Below are 18,539 nucleotides of genomic sequence, written 5' to 3' on the forward strand. Positions count from 1 at the left end.
ATTTTAAATTAATCAGAAAATATATATTGATTTAATTATGCAACTAAAGAAATATTATTATTTTAGTGTCATTAAAGTATTCTATAAAATAGAGTATTCTTGACACTGTAAATACCCCTTTCAACATAAAGAAATGGGGATTTTAACATTGGAGAAGAAGAGAGCAATATCACTCTCGAGAAATCCCGAAGTCTCCCAAATCCACGAAGAATCATCAAGCTACCAAATCGCTCGTTCTTCATCAAATCCAAATCTAAACTCAAGTCCACGAAGAATCATCAAGCGGCCAAATCGTTCGTTCTTCATCAAATCCAAATCCAAACTCAAGTCCACGAAGAATCATCAAGCGGCCAAATCGTTCGTTCTTTCTTCATCAAATCCAAATCCAAATCCAAACTCAAGTCCACGAAGAATCATCAAGCGGCCAAATCGCTCGTTCTTCATCAAATCCAAATCCAAACTCAAGTCCACGAAGAATTATCAAGCGGCCAAATCGCTCGTTCTTCATCAAATTCAAATCCAAACTCAAGTCCACGAAGAATCATCAAGCGGCCAAATCGCTCGTTCTTCATCAAATCCAAATCCAAATCAAACTCAAATTCTCAAGATCAAGTGCACGTCACCCTTGAGCCAAGTCATATACGGAGATAGAATCAGAGGAGTTCACAAAGATTGTAACCCCGCGCTTGATATTCAATAAATTACATTTTATTTGTACACGTGTCTGCACTCTTATTTGTTTTCAGATTCGCGTTCTACAATGTTATAATCCAGTAATATATAAGTTCATAATCGAACACTATTTGCCATTACGGTGGTTTATGTGATACATTTTGAATTCTTTACAGATTTTGAAATGATGAAATTTTAAACAATCAATTTGAATTTCAAAATTCTGTTGTTTGGTCGATCAACCAAGACGTTAATTAGAATATTAATGAATTAAGAAAGTATACTTCTTTGGAAACTTATGAAAGAGATATATTGGCCCTTCCATTAAGGGATCTATTTTTTGGGTCTAAAAAAAGGATAGGTCACTTGTCCAACTTTTCGATCACATTTTAGTATTTCCACCGTTCAACATTTAAAGTATAATGTGTAGATCACATATGTAAAATTTCAGCCAAAATTGAGGTGTTTAAGACATTCAAAACTGTGATTTAAACTTATAAGTATGAACGGTTCATGTTTGACAGATTTGGTGCGTCCATTGATTTCACCAAGTTTAATACTTTAACGATCACTATTTTGACTGAAATTTTACAGGGATCAATCTATACATTATACCCTAAAAGTTGAATGGTTGAGATGTTGAAATGTAGTCGAAAAATTAGTTAATAAGTTATCCCTTTAAAAGACAAAAAAAAATCCCTTATTAGAATGGTCCTTTATTTTAACTGATGCAAAAATTTCGAATAACTCTTTTTAGTAGAAATTGAAGTTCACATAATCAAAGATTTAGTGAAAAAGATGACTTCGTTCAGGACGATGGATGCATTTACAATTCGTAACAGCGCAGCCTCAGAGTCAGAATTCAAAGCATGCATCTGGTTGATTCATTTGATTGTATCACATTATCCATGTTGTCAAGAATTCATTAAATACGGCACAGAAAAAAGTCAAAAGATTACAATTTCCAACAAAGGAAAATTATTAATTTCACAATATGACCAACACGATTCCCAAGGCAAGAAACATGACATTATCTTATAAAGATTCCTTCCAAGAAATACCATACAACTTCGTATTTCCCTTTACCCTAAATTTCGTTGACCTTGACCTGGTGCTCTCTTCTCCTCCTTCACTGTACATATATACCTGCACCAACCACGAACTCTCTAATTTTCCCAAATCCATAAGTCTAATTCTCTCTCTCGTTCTCTCTGATTGAAACGCCAACTATGGAGCAAAGGACCCTGGAACTGGAGCTGGTCTCTGCCAAGGACTTGAAAGACGTGAACTTGATTTCCAAGATGGACGTATACGCCGTCGTCTCTCTCCACGGCGACACCTTCCACGGCGAGCAGAAGACCAAGACCAAGCTCGTCCGCAACTGCGGCACCCACCCCACTTTCAACTTCCCCATGAGGTTCTTTGTCGACGACTCTCTAACCCAACAGAACCGTCTCTCTCTTGATATCAAGCTCGTCTGCGAGCGCAGTCTCGGCGACAAGGACATCGGCGCCGTCCACGTCCCCGTCAAGGAGCTCTTCGACTCCGCCGACCCCAAGAACATGAAGTTCATCTCCTACCAGGTCCGCCGCCCCTCCGGGAGGCCCAAGGGCGAGCTCAGCTTCTCTTATAAGTTCGGTGAAAAGGTCGCCGCCCCGGCGCCGGAGGTGGCTAAGAAGGGTGAGCCGGTGACGGCGTACCCGGTTGGAGCACCGACGTACGGGGCGTACCCACAACAGGCGACAAGTTCGTCCGGGTCGGTTTACCCGCCGCCTCAACCCGGGTATGGATACCCGCCACCGCCGCCCGGGGCGGGTTATCCGGAGGCGCCGCCGCCGGGATATGGGTACCCACCGCCGCAACCGGGATATGGGTACCCGCCGCAGCAGCCCGGGTACGGATACCCGCCGCCGCCGCCGGGGTATGGGTACCCGCCAGTGCAGCAGGTGCAACAACCGGAGAAGAAGAAGAGCAAGTTCGGGATGGGATTGGGAGCTGGGTTGCTAGGAGGTGTTCTTGGTGGGATGATTATTGGAGATATGGTCGACGGCGGTGGATGCGGTGGCGGAGGATGCGGTGGTGGTGGGTGTGGTGGTTTTTGATCGATTTTAGACTCGTTTTATGTTTGGTCTTGTGTAGACTTGAGAGTTCTATTTTCGGTTAATTTGGATATTATCTTGTAATTCATGTTATACACAGTGTTTGGTGTTCTTGTAACATCTTGTTCTTACTTTTAGTTTGATTTGATTCATTCATGATGTTATTGTTTTGTTGTTGCTGAAAGCGTCTTAACAATATCGGAAACTAGAATTTCGAAGCTGAGAGGTTATGACTCGCCGGAATAATGAACGGGAGTGGACTTTGTAATCCTCACCAACCTTAAGACTTTAACAATATAAATGTGCGCCGGCCGGACAGAAAGGACCCGTGGCCTCTGGCGATAGCAGGAAGTGATGTAAACTAGGAAATATCTTAAACCTGGTCCTCCAAGTGGTTCATATTATTTGATGGTGAAGTTAATGGAAGACAAGGCAAGCTGGCATTCGCATGAGTACAGCAGCCTCCTCTTTCTTCGTCAATTGCAAAGCAAACTTTCAAGGATATTCGAGTGGAGGATGACCTTGCGCTTCGTGAATGGAACAAGGTTACTTTGGCACATCTCTTCTTAAAAATGCACAACGAATCAACCTTCTAGAAAAGACATCCAATATTATAGCTTCTCGATATTTCGGAAAAGAAATATGACAGTACATCAATGTGTACTCATCATAATGTACAGTATTGCATTATAGGAGATAACTAATTAATATTTTGCTAAAGCAGTAGAACAACTAGTACTTCATATTCAATTTACAAAACCTTTTGTAATTGAGTGTTCCAGATCATGACCAAGTTGATGATACAGTTGCTCATTATACTGTTAATGGTTGAAGCTATCTGATCTTCAGAATTACTTGCATATAAATGGATTTAAACTGTTTGGATGGAGCTTATTTTGTATTGGACTAGCGGACGCTGTATTCTTATTTTTGTGATAAGTTTGTTAATTGAGAGAATCATAAGATCACAAGCATTTGAAGTGTTTCAGGCTTTCAGCCACGAGTTCTGCTTAGTCTAGACTGAATGGTCAAGTGCATCAATGTGTACTGGTAGAGTCATAGACTGATTTTGTGACATATACTTGTTCCTGCAAATCCTCAGTAAATTATTTCACAGGTTTGATAAGCTCAGATGTTTCTCAATTTTGGTTCACAATATATTACAGCTTGCTGTTGCCTTGGTTTTTCGAGATGTGGTAAAGTTTACCGTTTTAGGAATGGCCTGTGGGAAGAAATTTGATAATGTTAAACGGGACTAGAAGTTGGCTCTGCCTTATCGATGATTCTTGTGAAAACATCCTGATGCTGGGATGCGACATCATATTCATAGAGAGTTCAGTTTAGCAAATGGTCTAGAACATTTTGGTTCTTCGCAATCGCAGTTCATTAATTTGTTGCTCCTTCTGATTGCGTCTTGGCCTGCCTTTGTGATGATTTCCATGCTATTTTGAGATCTAAATTAATTTTTAATGTTTGATAGTAGAAGCTACATGTAAGAACTTTCAAATGATTCAATATATGGAAATCAATTGTTTGAGCTTCAATTTTTTTTTCTTCCCTGTGTATTTTTCTTTTCTTTTTACAACAACATCCTCTTGCACATAAGTCTTAATGTCTTATTTACTTCATTGCTTAGTGTTAGTCTAATCATGACGTCTCTTAGATTTGCCTAATGTTAGTCTGTTTACTTGTAATTATGAAATTTCTAAATATATATTCATTGTCAACTTCTTGCATCATAGAATAAAGAGGTAAGATGCAAGAAAAGACTGGCGAATATAATATGCAAAGAACAATAATAGCTCTACTATCATACGGGTACACGGCTCTGTTTGGCTGCAACTGTACAAGTGAAGTGGATGAAACTCTGGGTTGGCTGAAAGTCATGGTAAACTATTGGTCTCTTCTCCTAAATACGCCATTGAATTTTACTCAAAACTGTTTTCCAGCTCGTCCTATTTTTAAGTTTTAATTTTTACAACCTGCATTGCTTTTTCAATTATCTGTTCCGAATACCTATTTGTGCACTTTTCTGTTTGTCTTCTTGATGTTGATTCTCTGCTATAGATTTTAGTTTTTTGTGGATCTTATTAGTGGCCTACCAATGATCACCCCAGTAGCCCGCTAGTCTTCTCTTAGTTGAATCATCAGCTTATTGGTAGAATCATGAAGTGTTCTGAGTTTCATATAAAGAGCAAAATTTTCTTTTAGCCCCATGATGATGCATGGTAATGATATCTTAATGAGGTTTGTGGTGCCATCCATATCAACAGCAGCATGTAGTATCAGAACTGTTTAGCATCTTTGAAGGGAAATTGGTTATTGAAGCTCTCAGCTTAGATTTTTTAGGGTACTTATATAATTGCAGAATGAAGCTTTTTTTAACTTCTGCTGCCACAAAGTTGGTAATTTGTATTACAAATTAGGGGCTAATGAACATAAAACACCAGAGAGGAGCAATTTGGCACAAGTGCATAACATCTTCTCTATTGAGTTCAAAGTTTTACATAACAAAAATCCACAAGGATCTTACTTCAGCAACTTCCATCATCAAAAGGTCTTTAGCTTCTAGAGCCCTACGCCGGTTCATACAGGCCTATCATGTGCCCATCAAGACATCTTACCGCAGCAACCTTCCCATGGATTTCGTATTTGATCGCACCATCTAGCTCAGCTCCTAATGTCATCAGCCTCGCCACTGTTTGGTTAATGTCCGGCACTGTGAAAGACAAAAGGGAAGAGTAGCCCTTCTGCATGGCATGGTCACTGTTAAGCTTGATTGTTAGCAGCTGCTATTTTAGTCATAAACAAATCCAAAAAAAAAAAAGAGGAAGACCAAATAGAAGCCAATGCACACAACCAATAATTAAAGAACAATGCGACCAACATATTACCAAGTCTAATGAGAAGTCCGAGTTCCGACTCGAGTCTAACCATTAAACTAATTCAGAAAACTGGGACATGGGTCTAGTCGAAACATATGTTTTTTCTGCAAAATAGAAAATGTAGGAGGGTGTGGCGTGTGAAAAGGTCTCACAGACATTTCGTCGAACACAAGGTGTGCATTAAGAGCGAGTTTCACAGAAAAGAGAAGGAGCGAATTACTTGGGGGATTGCATGAGGGCAAGTTTGAGCGGACCGGACTGAATCTCGGTCCATCGGAGAGTGGAGACGTTGACGGTGAAACCCAAGCCTTCCGAGTAGAAACGAGCGGCTTTTGGGACGTCCTTGTGCAATTGCAGTATCCACCTAAACGACGCCACTCCCATTCTCTTTTTGCTAATTCGGGGTTTTTGAGCCCAAAGGAATAAGACCCAAATTTATTGTGAACTACTCGCATTCTCGTAAAAGACCGCATATGATATCTGTTCTTTCCACAATTATGTCTCTTCTCCTTAATTTGTTCTTCCCAGTTTTCACAAACTCATGTATGATCTTTTTCATATATATTATCATTTTGTATCAGAATTAACTTTTTTTTTGTATACTATAATATACTACAATACATGGGCAGATTTGGTAGTTCAGTTTTTGATGAAACATTCCTAGGCTTAATTGGCTCTCAAAGTAGAGATATGACTTATGAGGTTGGTTTGGCGCCACATTTGGCTCATAAGCATAAGCCGACGGCCCTAAATATATTTTGGAGAAAGGAATAATTTATAGGTACGTGTTTCAATTATTAGAGTTCAACTTTTGAAAGACTTAATAACAAGAGTATAATTTTCTGTTAACATCATGGTGATGCATCATGCATGGTACAAATATCAACAGCAACATTTAGCAGCTTAACTGTTGTGCATCTTTGAAGGGAAAATAGTTCTTGCAGATCTCAGCTTAGGATTTGAGAAATCTTAAATAATTACAGAATGGAACTTTGCTTACTTTGTTCTTAATTATTTGAATATTTGATGATTTAGAGAATCATGAGAACCACATGGATACTTGTGTTGCGCGCAAGTTCTGCTGCCACACGCCCACACCTGGTCAGAACTTGATATCTTTTTCCCTGTCTACAATGTTGTTAAATTGTTACCAGTAAGCAAACCCCTCAGAGAAAGTGTTCCAGTTGGTCATTGGAGACGGACTGTTTTCTGTTTGTTTCTTTTGGGCGAAGCCTGCTAGTTTACAGAAATAAAGCGAGTGAATAGGGTTGCTTTGAATGTGCAGTTTCATACTGTATTTGGATAGTGATGTTGCACTTTGATTTTACACATTTGTAATTGAAATCTGACCCGGCCAATTGTAAGATAACCAAATTTCATGAAGGAATTAGCATGAATTACAGGAACCTTGATATTTATGCTGCTTTCTTCTTTTTCATATTCTTGCGACCATTGATTTTAGAAGATGGAGAACATGCATAACGTCAAATTCCACCGAGGAATAAAAACGCAAGCTAGTTCTGATCATCACGTTATAATTGTTTGTTTTGTTGAAAGAAAATCACGGTCATGTCATTTTCAAAATTTGAATTTTTCTTTATTGTCACACGGTCATGTCATGTTATTAAAACAATTCATCCGTAAGTTTGTTCTTATGAGGAATTGAATATGTTCACTGCTTTATTCTCAAAATCAGTGTCATTGGCCCTGAAATCCCATCTTCTAAAATCAAAGTTAGGCATAAACTAATACTAGATAAGCAAAACCATTCCCTAGCCATTTGCTTTATTTCATTCCCTTCCCTCTCACACTAGAAGAAAAATTCCCATTGCTATCTTCACAAATTGTCACTTTAACTAACAAAACCTAACTGAAGCCAATAAGTTCTTGAGCTTGTCTGCTGTGCAGCAAAGTATGATATCACACAATTATGTGTGGTAATGGAGGGGTATCATGAAATGCACATGTGTGTGTGAGGATTTATTTGTGGAGAAAAATGTTGTTGCATGGTAATCGGCAACGCACAGCCCAATTTTCCTAAGTTCTTAGGGTCTTATTATAATAGCATAATGGAGAATAATCCACAACAGTAGGCCAGGAGAGAAGTTGGCCGGTCTGATTTAACTATTTACTATTAAGAGGGATAATCATTTGGAAACTCACCTTAATTAATGGGAAATCTCGATCCTTTGAAGATCAGAAGATGTAAGCAAAGATTACAAAATAAGTATCAAGGTATGCTTGAATTTTGCAGTGTATAGAACGGTTTCCAGTATTCATTAGGAGAAATCGAGGAATCTCTAGTTGTCAAGCATGCCTATGCAACTTGAAAATGGTTACTTGTGACTTGGGAAAGTTGAGAAATTAACTTGATCAAATTAATTGGTATAGTGTATACATGACATTATGTGCGTCTCAATTAACCCACTCGTCAGTGATTTAACATGTGGAAGCTAACTTGAATCTTGAGAGGGATCTGCAAGATGAATTCTGCATGCATGCTTTTAGAGATAGATACGTATATAGAGAGCGATGATCGGATACAAACATCCATCGTTTAGAGGAATCTATAATCCCACGTATATTGAGAATCTAAGTTTTGCGTGATGACATTTTGTATGACTAGTCAAATTAAACCTCTACATCTATCGATTCATAGTTTTGAATGGAATAATACCAGTATGGACCGATAAATAGGTATATCGAGAATCAATATGTATATATCGGAAGGAATACCGACATGCAGTAAATGATATAAGATTTCAGTGACAATATTGTAGAATTATATCTTCACAGCCTCTTCATGTATCAATTGATCGATAGATGATGAAGTTAATAAACACGTATATATGGAATGAGTGAACACTTTACGTTTTTACTCACTCCGGATTATATAATCGATCTTAAACAAGATTGAAGCTATCTTACGTACGTACTCGATCATGTCTGTAGATCAATCATTCAATCTAATTACACGAATTCTTTTCCATCGTGTGCATGTGTATTTTAATTGATAGACTATCTATTAACAAGCATACATCCAAAAATGATGATTTAATTCACTTCGATCACCATGGTAGAGCTAGCTATTCACCAACAAGTGATCTAAAAGTCACAATTAATGTATTTATTTACTATATAATCTTTTCATCGATAGATTATCTTGTAATCAAAGTTGATTATGATATATCCGCACATAACCAACGCATATATAGCCACAAACTCGAGGAGATCATCAAGAATCGACTTGCAAAAGGTTGATGATTAACCCTGCTAATCCAAATATTCTCCTATAGATTAGGCTTCCCTATCATTAAATTCGATTTAATTCAATCCGTGACGTCCAAAACTTATTACTAATTTTGGAACAGTTCGCTTTAGTGATTAAGATAGGTCGTTAGCTTCTTCCTTCAATAAGAGGTGAATATTTTTAAGATTGTACTATTAACACACCCTAAATTACTATTCACACCCCCTTCATAATGAGAGCTAATCATAAAGCTTATTTTAGGGGTTAATTTGTAAATTCAATTAATTTCTGGTGATATAATAATTGAAAGGGTGTGAATAGTAATTTTGAGGTGTGTTGATAACATAACCTTATTTTTGAAGGATGATGTATTCACAAATTATCTTCGATTCTTTGAAGCAAATATGGAAAATAGGAATCGGCTTTTCTTTTCATGAGGGCAATCACATGGGCTTGTTGTGAATAACTATGGTAATAGAGCTTTCCACACTTTATGAAGATCGATTACTACTGGTCGGGATATATAGCTAGCCAGAGGATTAAAGCAAAACCAAGACAATGAAAAAAGGTGGTCGGGGCTAGAATGTTCCCCGGCTAAAATGACTTGGAGAAAAAGGCTGGCCGATGTGGAATGTTTGAAGCCTCATATTTAATATGGAACTGAACGATATGGCAGATTTAGATTTGTGAGTATCACTCATGTCTGTATGAGATGTAGAACAGTAGAACTTTGCTGTTGAAGCATCATTTGCCTATCTCAGATCATTACGCATAGGTCATTTGTGATATGCACGAATTCGATCCGTTGTTTTATATTCTTTCTTATGTAATTGACGCACGAGTGCTTACGTTTGAAATACGAAATAGTCGACTTTATGGTTATTTTTTCTTGCCAAGGAAAGATCAATCCATGCCTAATTGATCAGGTGCTAGCTACCAGTCTTGCTATATGCTCGTATATATAGTTGCACTTCGATCAGCTCTTGATGAGTTTCCATGAACTCGCATTGAAGTTCCCGTAGCCCTAGCTAGGTAGCTTAAAGTATAATCGAATTATCGATCAATGATTTAAAAGCTTGTAATGCGCATAAATTAACGAGTAGTTTCATTAACACTTCGGCCATGCTTGTTTCATGGAATCATTGGGGGAAAGGAAAGTGATTCCTTTCATTTGTTTGGGAAGCAAAGGAAATAAGAAGGAAAGGAAAATATTTCTCAAAATATTGGAAAATTAGTGGGAAAGTGGTTCCCTCCACACACCTCATGGAATCACTTTTACATCCAAATTTCTAGGGGTGGGCATAAAAAATGGAAATTCCGATCCCGTCCCGTTTCATAATGGTGGGATAGGACGTGGGACGAATAATTTCTATCCCGCTTCGTCTCGTCCCACCTTTAATGAAAACTTAAAAATTCTTATATATTTGTATGAAAATGAAACTAATTTATATTCTTAATAACTCCAAAATTCTATCAACTCAAATAATAATGGTAAATTATAATATTTTGAACATAATATGTATTTTTTTTGTTAAAATTTCATTATTAAATGTTACTTTGTTAATGAAAAAGTAAAAACATATGTTTTTATTTAACTTCATAAGAAGGTGGGATTTGTCCCGTCCTGTCCCGATCCCCGTCTCATCCCAACCGGGATTAATCCCGAGTGAGATGCATTTTTAAAAACCCTCGTCCCGTCCCGATCACGTCTCAATTCAAAAGAGTGGGACGGGACGTGGGATGAGCCCCGTCTTGTCCCATCCTGTCCCGTGCCCACCCCTACAAATTTCTACAATTATTAGACCAAACTAACCTTAACTTTTGTCACTAATAGTAATATCAGTAATATGTGGGTAATATGAGAAAATCAATAAGATTTTCTTTTATATTCCTTAGCTTTTCCAAACACAAGGAAAGAAAACTTATGGGAATTGTAATTTTCCATGGCAATGGAAAGAGCAAGGAAATCATTTCCATTCCGTGAACCAAACGAGTCTGAGTGACCAACGCTAGATATGAAGCAAGGACTGAGATCTAAGTAATCGACATAATTAACAGATTTATGGTTCATCGGATCTGGCATATACTAAGTACCGATCAAGAGATTCTCAGATTAAGCACCTACCACTTTGATGATTTCCAGCGGAGTTAAACCTGAAAAATATATCTAAAAAATTATTGATCAGAATCAGTAGTAGCGTGGATTCATATATACTTGCTAACACATTTGTAAATCTTTTCACAACTTATATGCAAAACAAGTTCAGAAAATAGGCTATTGAGATATTTATGAGAAGGAATAACAAGGAAGAAATGACAGATTTAGAAGCTCAGCTAATGAGCTAATTAAACAGGTTCGTTGTCATGGGAATGGAAAGGGGCGTTGATGCTGGCTATGGGAACGATTGGGTCTGTATCACAGGCCAAGTTGGTAGGATAAGCAAGTGACAAATCCCAAACAAGGGCATGATCATGGCACTGTATATATAGAGAATGTGTGCCCTAAAGTTCAACAATAATCTATATCCAAAATAAAGTGCAGCACCCCTTGATGAATTTGTTGGCTCAAAATGAGGTCGTTGGTACGTAGATAATTGTATATATTTGCCGCTGGATTCCATCATTAACTATATGCGCATGTACTTGGTCACATAAGGTTAACCCATGCCACTCCCTCCAATTTATCTGGCTCTCTTACTCCGAGAGTTGCCCTAGCTCGCTAGCTAGCTTTATTGGCTGGATAGAAGATGCAAAGATTTGGTCTTCAAATCGAATATGTATGTAAATAGGAGGCATTGGCAATATATAGTCAATAGTAGTTAGGCGCCGTAAGAATTGGGGGCGGGAGAGGATTCACACTGCAGACGTCGGTCGTCATTTCCTCCAGAAAGTGATCGAACTATGCTTAGTTTACTACTGCATGCATTAATACTGCATGTTTAGTTAGTGATGGAAATCATGGAATCCTTTGATTTTTGGCACACAGCTCATCATCCCGCAAACCAGTCGCATAGATTGGAGAAAGACGTTAAACTTTTATAACCCAACAATGCCTTGAGCATCCCAACTTTTCCTCTTATAGAAAATTAGGTTTATTCTCCGAGTCCATCCGAAGCATATATACCCCATTAATTTTTATATTAAGAATTTTAGATGCATGATTTTGTGCTACTATATATATTGTAAAGTGAACTAACAAAAGGAGAACAACTTCATCTATATGAATGCATGGAACAGTACGTAATTCGACTATGCATGTCCATATATATACATACATTACACCATTGCTCAATCATGAACATCATTAGCATAATTATGGGCCCTTTAATTATTTTAGCGAATCCTTGTATAGAAAAATATGTTGATTCGGAACTAATTATTGATCCCATCTTTCAGGGCTACTCTTCTCTCCCTCCACACATTCTTAAATAATCAGTTGTAATCTTATCTGCATTGTTCAATAAGTCAGTTTTAATTTTGTTGGTAATATCATTATGAGTCAAGCCTAGGTAATTTGGTTATTTGGATTAAGTACGTCATCCATATTTTTATCACTGTATATAAGACATTCAGACAACCCCCTCAAAACCCATCACCATCCAATTTCCCTTTTGCCGATGCCCGGATATCACAGAAAATTTTGTCACCAGTACGTGTTAATCATCATACAATATATATAATTATAATTTTTAAAATAATAAAATATTAGTCATTTCTCAAACTATCACAAATTCGACAGTTTACTCTTTCAAGTTTAAATTTCAACTGATCACTCCTTATACTTTCCAAATTCGAGCAATCTGGTCATTTCGTCATCTTTCTATCCAATTTGAGTGTTAAGTTGTTTTTTGGGCAAACAGAAATTGGATGGACTTAACACCCAAATTAGATGGAAATATGACAGAATGACCAGATTGCTCGAATTTGAAAATATAAGAAGTGATTAGTTGAAATTGAAATTTGAAGGAATAAACTGTCGAGTTTATAAAACTGTGAGGAATGACCAGAATTTTATCCTTCTTAAAACTAGAGACCGAATAAGTCTCAATCAACCCTAACTAATATCGATCAAATTCTTTTTCTAACAAACAAAACAAAGATTCCCACTGTGGGGTTAAACCACTTATAGAAAGAATTCGACCGGAATTTATATAATAAAATGACAAATACACACAGATATACATTTATACATAGAGATATGCAGGTCGTGATCGATACTTGCAGCAGGTCCACTCCTGCATAAAACACCATGTCCCATATGACACCCTTGCAATGACTCCTCAATGCTTAGGGCCCTACCTTATTTACTCACAGCACTCATTTCCCCGCCTATATATACACCACCCTTGAAGAAGGGTTTCATACTCAAAATATTCTCACTACTAGCTAGCTAGCTTCTGCTTCTTCAACTAGTTTATTTGGTTCTTCATACTTCCCTAAGAAGATGTCTGGGGTTTGGGTTTTCAAGAACGGCGTCGTCCGGCTGGTGGAGAACCCGGGGGCGGATTCCTTGCAGGGCTCCAACAGCCGGCGCAAGGTTTTGGTGCACACTCCCAGTGACGACGTCATTAGCTCTTACGCTGTGCTCGAGCGGAAGCTGGTTTCACTTGGTTGGGAGAGGTACTACGACGACCCGGATCTCCTTCAGTACCACAAGCGGTCCACCGTCCACCTCATCTCTCTCCCCAAGGATTTCAACAAGTTCAAGTCCATGCACATGTACGACATCGTCGTGAAGAATCGGAATTTGTTTGAAGTCAGGGACATGTAGTCTCACTAGTCTGTCCTTTGGATCTGCTGCTACTGCCTGCTAGCTTCTGCTGATGAATGTGTTTGTGATGCATGATGATGATGATAATTATGTGTGTTTGGTTAGTTTGTGATCGTAACTGTGTTTTCTTGTTGGAGGGTTCACTGTGTTTCGGTTTGGTTTGGTTTGAACCTTGATGTATGTAGGTACAATATGTATGTAGGTTAGTAAAAACATGGGTTTGATTGGTGATTATTGGGTACTCTTTTGCGGTTTTGTACAAACTAATTGAACGTTTATGTGTCTTTGCATGCAACGAAAGTTGGATCTTGATAAACTGATCTTGTGTCTGTGTGTGTTTTTGGTCTAGTTTCTTTCAAGGGATTCCCATTTCCCTTCAATTTACAACCAAAAGAGACAAAAGAAGGATTACTAATCTGATACAGATATTATCAATCAGAACATTGATGAGTTTGACATCAAAGATATGATTAAAGCTTTGATCAACACACGGTGGTGCGGAACAAACCGTAGTATCTATACATTTTCATTTTTGGATCACCTTGAAATCGTAATTCCAATATGTTTTTCCAACTCTTTTACAGAATACATCCATGCATATGGCAGGTTTCCATGTATTATTGCTAGCTACTGAACATATATATATATATATATATATATATATATATATATATATATATATATATATCTAATGCAAACTAAACTTCCAACGTCTTCAACTTTTTCCTTCCTCGGAGGCTCGGAGCTGCTTAATATTGTTGACATTTCTTGATATTATAAGTTATATTCCCCAAGCCTTTTGGCCTTCCAGAGAGGTTTGTTGATACGGACTTAGAGAGGCAAAGGGAAACAACGTCGCTTAATACTCTAATTTGCCGACATTATTTTCATAGGATGAACATCAATGACTGTAGCAAGCAAAAATATCAAGTTTTTAAAGGGTGAATTCATTTTATGGTATCTGATGTATGGTTAATTGGACATTTTAGTACTTGGTGTTTTCAAAGAGGACACTTTAGTATCTGAAGTTAAATTTTATGTGATACTTTATATATAAATGGTAAAATGAACATTTACTTATTATTTATCAAAATAAAAATAACAAATAGAATTTTATGGGTTCAAAACTAATTTTATCACCCTCGTATTCATCATTTTTATATCGTTTGCGAGAAAATAAACATGAATTAATTTTATGCTTTAATTGGAAGTGAAAAATTAGATTTTTATTTAGGAAAGTTATAATTTGTGATTTAAATACCCACAAGAATGTTTTTAGCTACTTAAATATAGCCTCAGGGAGTAGTTTTGTAAGACGATTGAATTTAATAAATATAAAATTGACTTATGATATCAACATGACCAAAAAATATTAACTTAAATGCATAAACGATTAAGATTTGAGGATAATAAACACATAAAATTCATGTTTTTATTGTATTTTTATAAATATATATTTAAATATATATTTTACCATTATATTAGTCAACATAAGTACCAAAATGTTCTATAAATCTAACTTCAGATACAACAATCATTTTTAAAATATTAGGTACCAAAATGTCAAATTGGTCATACCTCAAATGTCATATTCCCTAATCAATTTCGACCTACAAATCAGGCAAGTAAGAGCAATGAGGCCAATGATGTGGTCGGCCGTAAGCCAAAAATGGAATAATAGAAAGCAATATAGCTATCAGAGACCCAAACTACTCCGACTTTTCGTGAATAATCGAGATTTTATCTTTGATACACGGTAGTCATCCTACTCAAAACGGAAATAGAAACCTTTCACTGAAACTTTGAAAGAGCCCATACACCTCCCCCATGATCAAGAGATACAAGTACGTTGATTTAACCCTGCAGACAATTTAGCCAGCATCTTACAGTTTTGGTGCGTATCTGAGAATCTATAGGTTTACTGAATCTTTTCTCGCTTAATGCACATTGTACCTACTGCGGTACACTGGTATAAATAGTTAAATACCACTGATCCAATATTCTTAACGAGTAGTTATATGACTTATATCCGATCGGCAACTCAAATTTATTTGATCCAGCATATATATAGTACGTACTGGTGCTGGACTTTAAATTCTCGATGAGAGATTTCACTTTTCTCGTAGTAACATTCAAAAACATTCTTGGGGCTCACTTGCATTTTACTAGTTTATTGGAGTACGTCGATCCGATTTTTCTATATATCGTTGGATTACTTTGACAGTCGATCGATGAAACAATTAAAAGGAAAAGAAATGAAGAAAGAGTGAAGAGCTAAGAAAACTAATCCGGCCAGTAAAGACTACATAGTATATAAATAAAAGGCAGACAGAGAGTTCATCTTTAACCTAAGGCATGAAGATGCGTATACTCTCAAATTTTTCCACGAGTCATGAGATATGGAATAAGCAGCCATGCATGAACCCGGACTTGTTGGAGACATGATTTTAAGAAGGCTTTGCTTATGGACTTATGGTGGCTATCAGAGACATATCTATTAGTTTCTTCTATTTCGGATAAAAACAGTACGTAGCACTAAAATCTTGTGCAGATAAGACTCTTATCAACATGCATGTGAAATTATATCTGTACGTACGGGCGATGGCCAATGGAGAACCCATTACATTAGCAGATAGTTGTAGCTATAGCTAGACCGCGCTAGAGCTCTCATGCGTGATATATATATATGCCCATGCCTACTTTGAATGGATACGACTCACTTTTCATCGAGTAGTCATTTCCTTTTCAAATTAATCAGTGGCGGAATCAAAATTTTTATTTAGGGAGGGTCCGAGTTTGACGATAGTAAACTAGATTGATTTTGATTTTATTCTACTTAGTTATATGTTACATGTTTTTATTTTTTTTTGTATTATTTTCATAGAAAGCTTATTAAAAGTTTATTCAATGTCACTAATCATAAAGAAATGAAAATCATTAATTTATGGCAATAGTAGTCTATCAAATACTCAGTATAGTATTGGGAACTTGTCAGAACCCAAGTGGGGTCCGGACGTCGTCGGGCTTGAACACATTTCCACCCCTGAGACTAATCGACATGGCCGATCTTCTTTGATTCCAATTCCAAGGAGCCAAGAAGATATAAATTATGAACTGAACTGATCCGATCAGTTCTGTGGAGAATGAGGATTATGAATATATGGAGACGAAAGGGGTTCTCTGCTTTTTTTAGGGGAGAAGGAAATCTCTTTCTTACTAACACACTTCAATGTAAGTTTACGCATGCATATTTTGATATTTATATAAATTTTGCATATATCATATATAACGAGCTCCTACTGTGACGAACAATTAGATGACTAATAAGATATGTATGTCATTAGTCTCCCTCCATATAGATCAATCATACATGCAGACCGGACTATTCATTTTAATTAATATATAAAGATATAGTTCAGTTCAGTTAGTCCCAGCACGCTTTTTTTAGTTTGAAAATGAGGCAGCAGAGTGTTTGGAAGCTTTGCAATGTGGCTCATCTTGTAGCAGCTTATGCGACTACTCTGATGCAAGAGGAATTTTTTCTCTCAACGCATTCTTTTTTTCATTCTGCTGTAGTTATACTGAATTTTGTATTGTTTGAGTTTGAATTATTACTTTATAATGGATCATCGATTTATTCTTAAATGATCTGAGAGAAAGAACATTATCTGGGATGTCGGTGTATCATGTTTTTCAAACTATATATGCATGAGGAGGCCGGACTAATTATAAACAAAATTATCTACTCTCAGTAAGTCAATATGCACATCCTTTCTGCTGCCCCTACCTTTGTTTCATGAGAGTAAATTAATGTCCTCGTCAAAGTCGGTGAATGCTAGCTTAGTGAGGTTGGCATACAATGACAAAGATGTTTGTAAATCATAAACTACATATATCGATCAGCGACTTATATGTAGTGAACTATGTTTGCCTTTATTGTTTTCTCAAAATTTTTAAGAGATAATTCATTCATAGAGTCACAAGTCAAGCATGTCATTATATATCCACCCATTACCATTCGAGGAGTAGATAATGCTTCATGTATACGTACTATATTGATACATATGATAGACCTAACTATTAAATCTACTTCCGCACCATGCAAAGAAAAGAAGAGAAAAACTTACACCATGACACGTATGGATTCGGCAAACAACGAAACAAAAAAAATAAAAAATAAAAAACAAAACCAAATAAGAGTCTCAAATGAAAAAATAAAATAAAGCCTCAACCTCAAATAATGGCATCGGGGCATAATTAAAAAACTTAAGCATGCTATGTTCCCTTCCCCTTGGTCCATGGCCCAGGCCCAAAACCCAGCCTAGATCTGAGAGGCCTAAAACCAGCTGGTTGCAGTCCTGATTACCGACTTGCTGCCATCGGTAATACAACCCTGCCGGTTAGACATGCCCTCACCACATAGGCCACTATCATCGCCAGTCCAAACCTCGCCTTCACCTAGTCCAAAAACTAATTTCAATGCCGACCAGCCTGTAACCCCCTCCATCAGTGCTCGAAATCTCTCCTGGATCCACCGACCCATTTGAGCCCTATAGCCCATACCTAGATCTGGCCTTGTGTCTCCATCCCCAATCGGCCAAAATCTGCCCACACCTCGGCGACCAACCGCAGCGCCACCCTTGAAGGAAGAGCGACCCCTATGTGAAACACAATCAACTCGAAGATATTTCTGAGCCGCCGCCAATCGAACTTGATGGTAGCCTCCACCACCGTCCAAAATCATCCCCTTCGCGAGAAATAGAGGAAAACCCTCTCTTCTAGCCCAAAGATTTGATTCACTATGGATCGGCGAAGAAGATCTCCACGCCACCACTCAAAATCGCGATCAGTGTCACTCTAAG

General features: G+C 37.3%; 3 protein-coding genes across 3 annotated transcripts; 2 read left to right on the forward strand and 1 right to left on the reverse strand.

The window, feature by feature from the left end:
• Nucleotides 1–1,776: 1,776 nt before the first annotated feature.
• On the forward strand, nt 1,777–2,923 carry LOC126791714 (protein SRC2-like). Its single transcript, XM_050518178.1, has one exon. It carries the CDS (start codon nt 1,902–1,904, stop codon nt 2,772–2,774), a length of 873 nt encoding a protein of 290 aa, XP_050374135.1. The 5' UTR covers nt 1,777–1,901; the 3' UTR covers nt 2,775–2,923.
• Nucleotides 2,924–5,175: 2,252 nt separating this feature from the next.
• LOC126791718 (uncharacterized) lies at nt 5,176–6,045 on the reverse strand. The gene is made up of 2 exons (XM_050518183.1): nt 5,877–6,045; nt 5,176–5,537 (listed from the first exon to the last, which is right to left on the reverse strand). Exons 1-2 carry the CDS (start codon nt 6,038–6,040, stop codon nt 5,348–5,350), a joined length of 354 nt encoding a protein of 117 aa, XP_050374140.1. The 5' UTR covers nt 6,041–6,045; the 3' UTR covers nt 5,176–5,347.
• A 7,242-nt stretch (nt 6,046–13,287) lies between these two features.
• Nucleotides 13,288–13,918, forward strand: LOC126791719 (flowering-promoting factor 1-like protein 3). Its single transcript, XM_050518184.1, has one exon. It carries the CDS (start codon nt 13,351–13,353, stop codon nt 13,675–13,677), a length of 327 nt encoding a protein of 108 aa, XP_050374141.1. The 5' UTR covers nt 13,288–13,350; the 3' UTR covers nt 13,678–13,918.
• The last annotated feature ends 4,621 nt before the right edge of the window (nt 13,919–18,539 follow it).

This window comes from Argentina anserina, chromosome 4 (assembly GCF_933775445.1).
Source record: "Argentina anserina chromosome 4, drPotAnse1.1, whole genome shotgun sequence".
Lineage (NCBI taxonomy): Eukaryota > Viridiplantae > Streptophyta > Magnoliopsida > Rosales > Rosaceae > Argentina > Argentina anserina.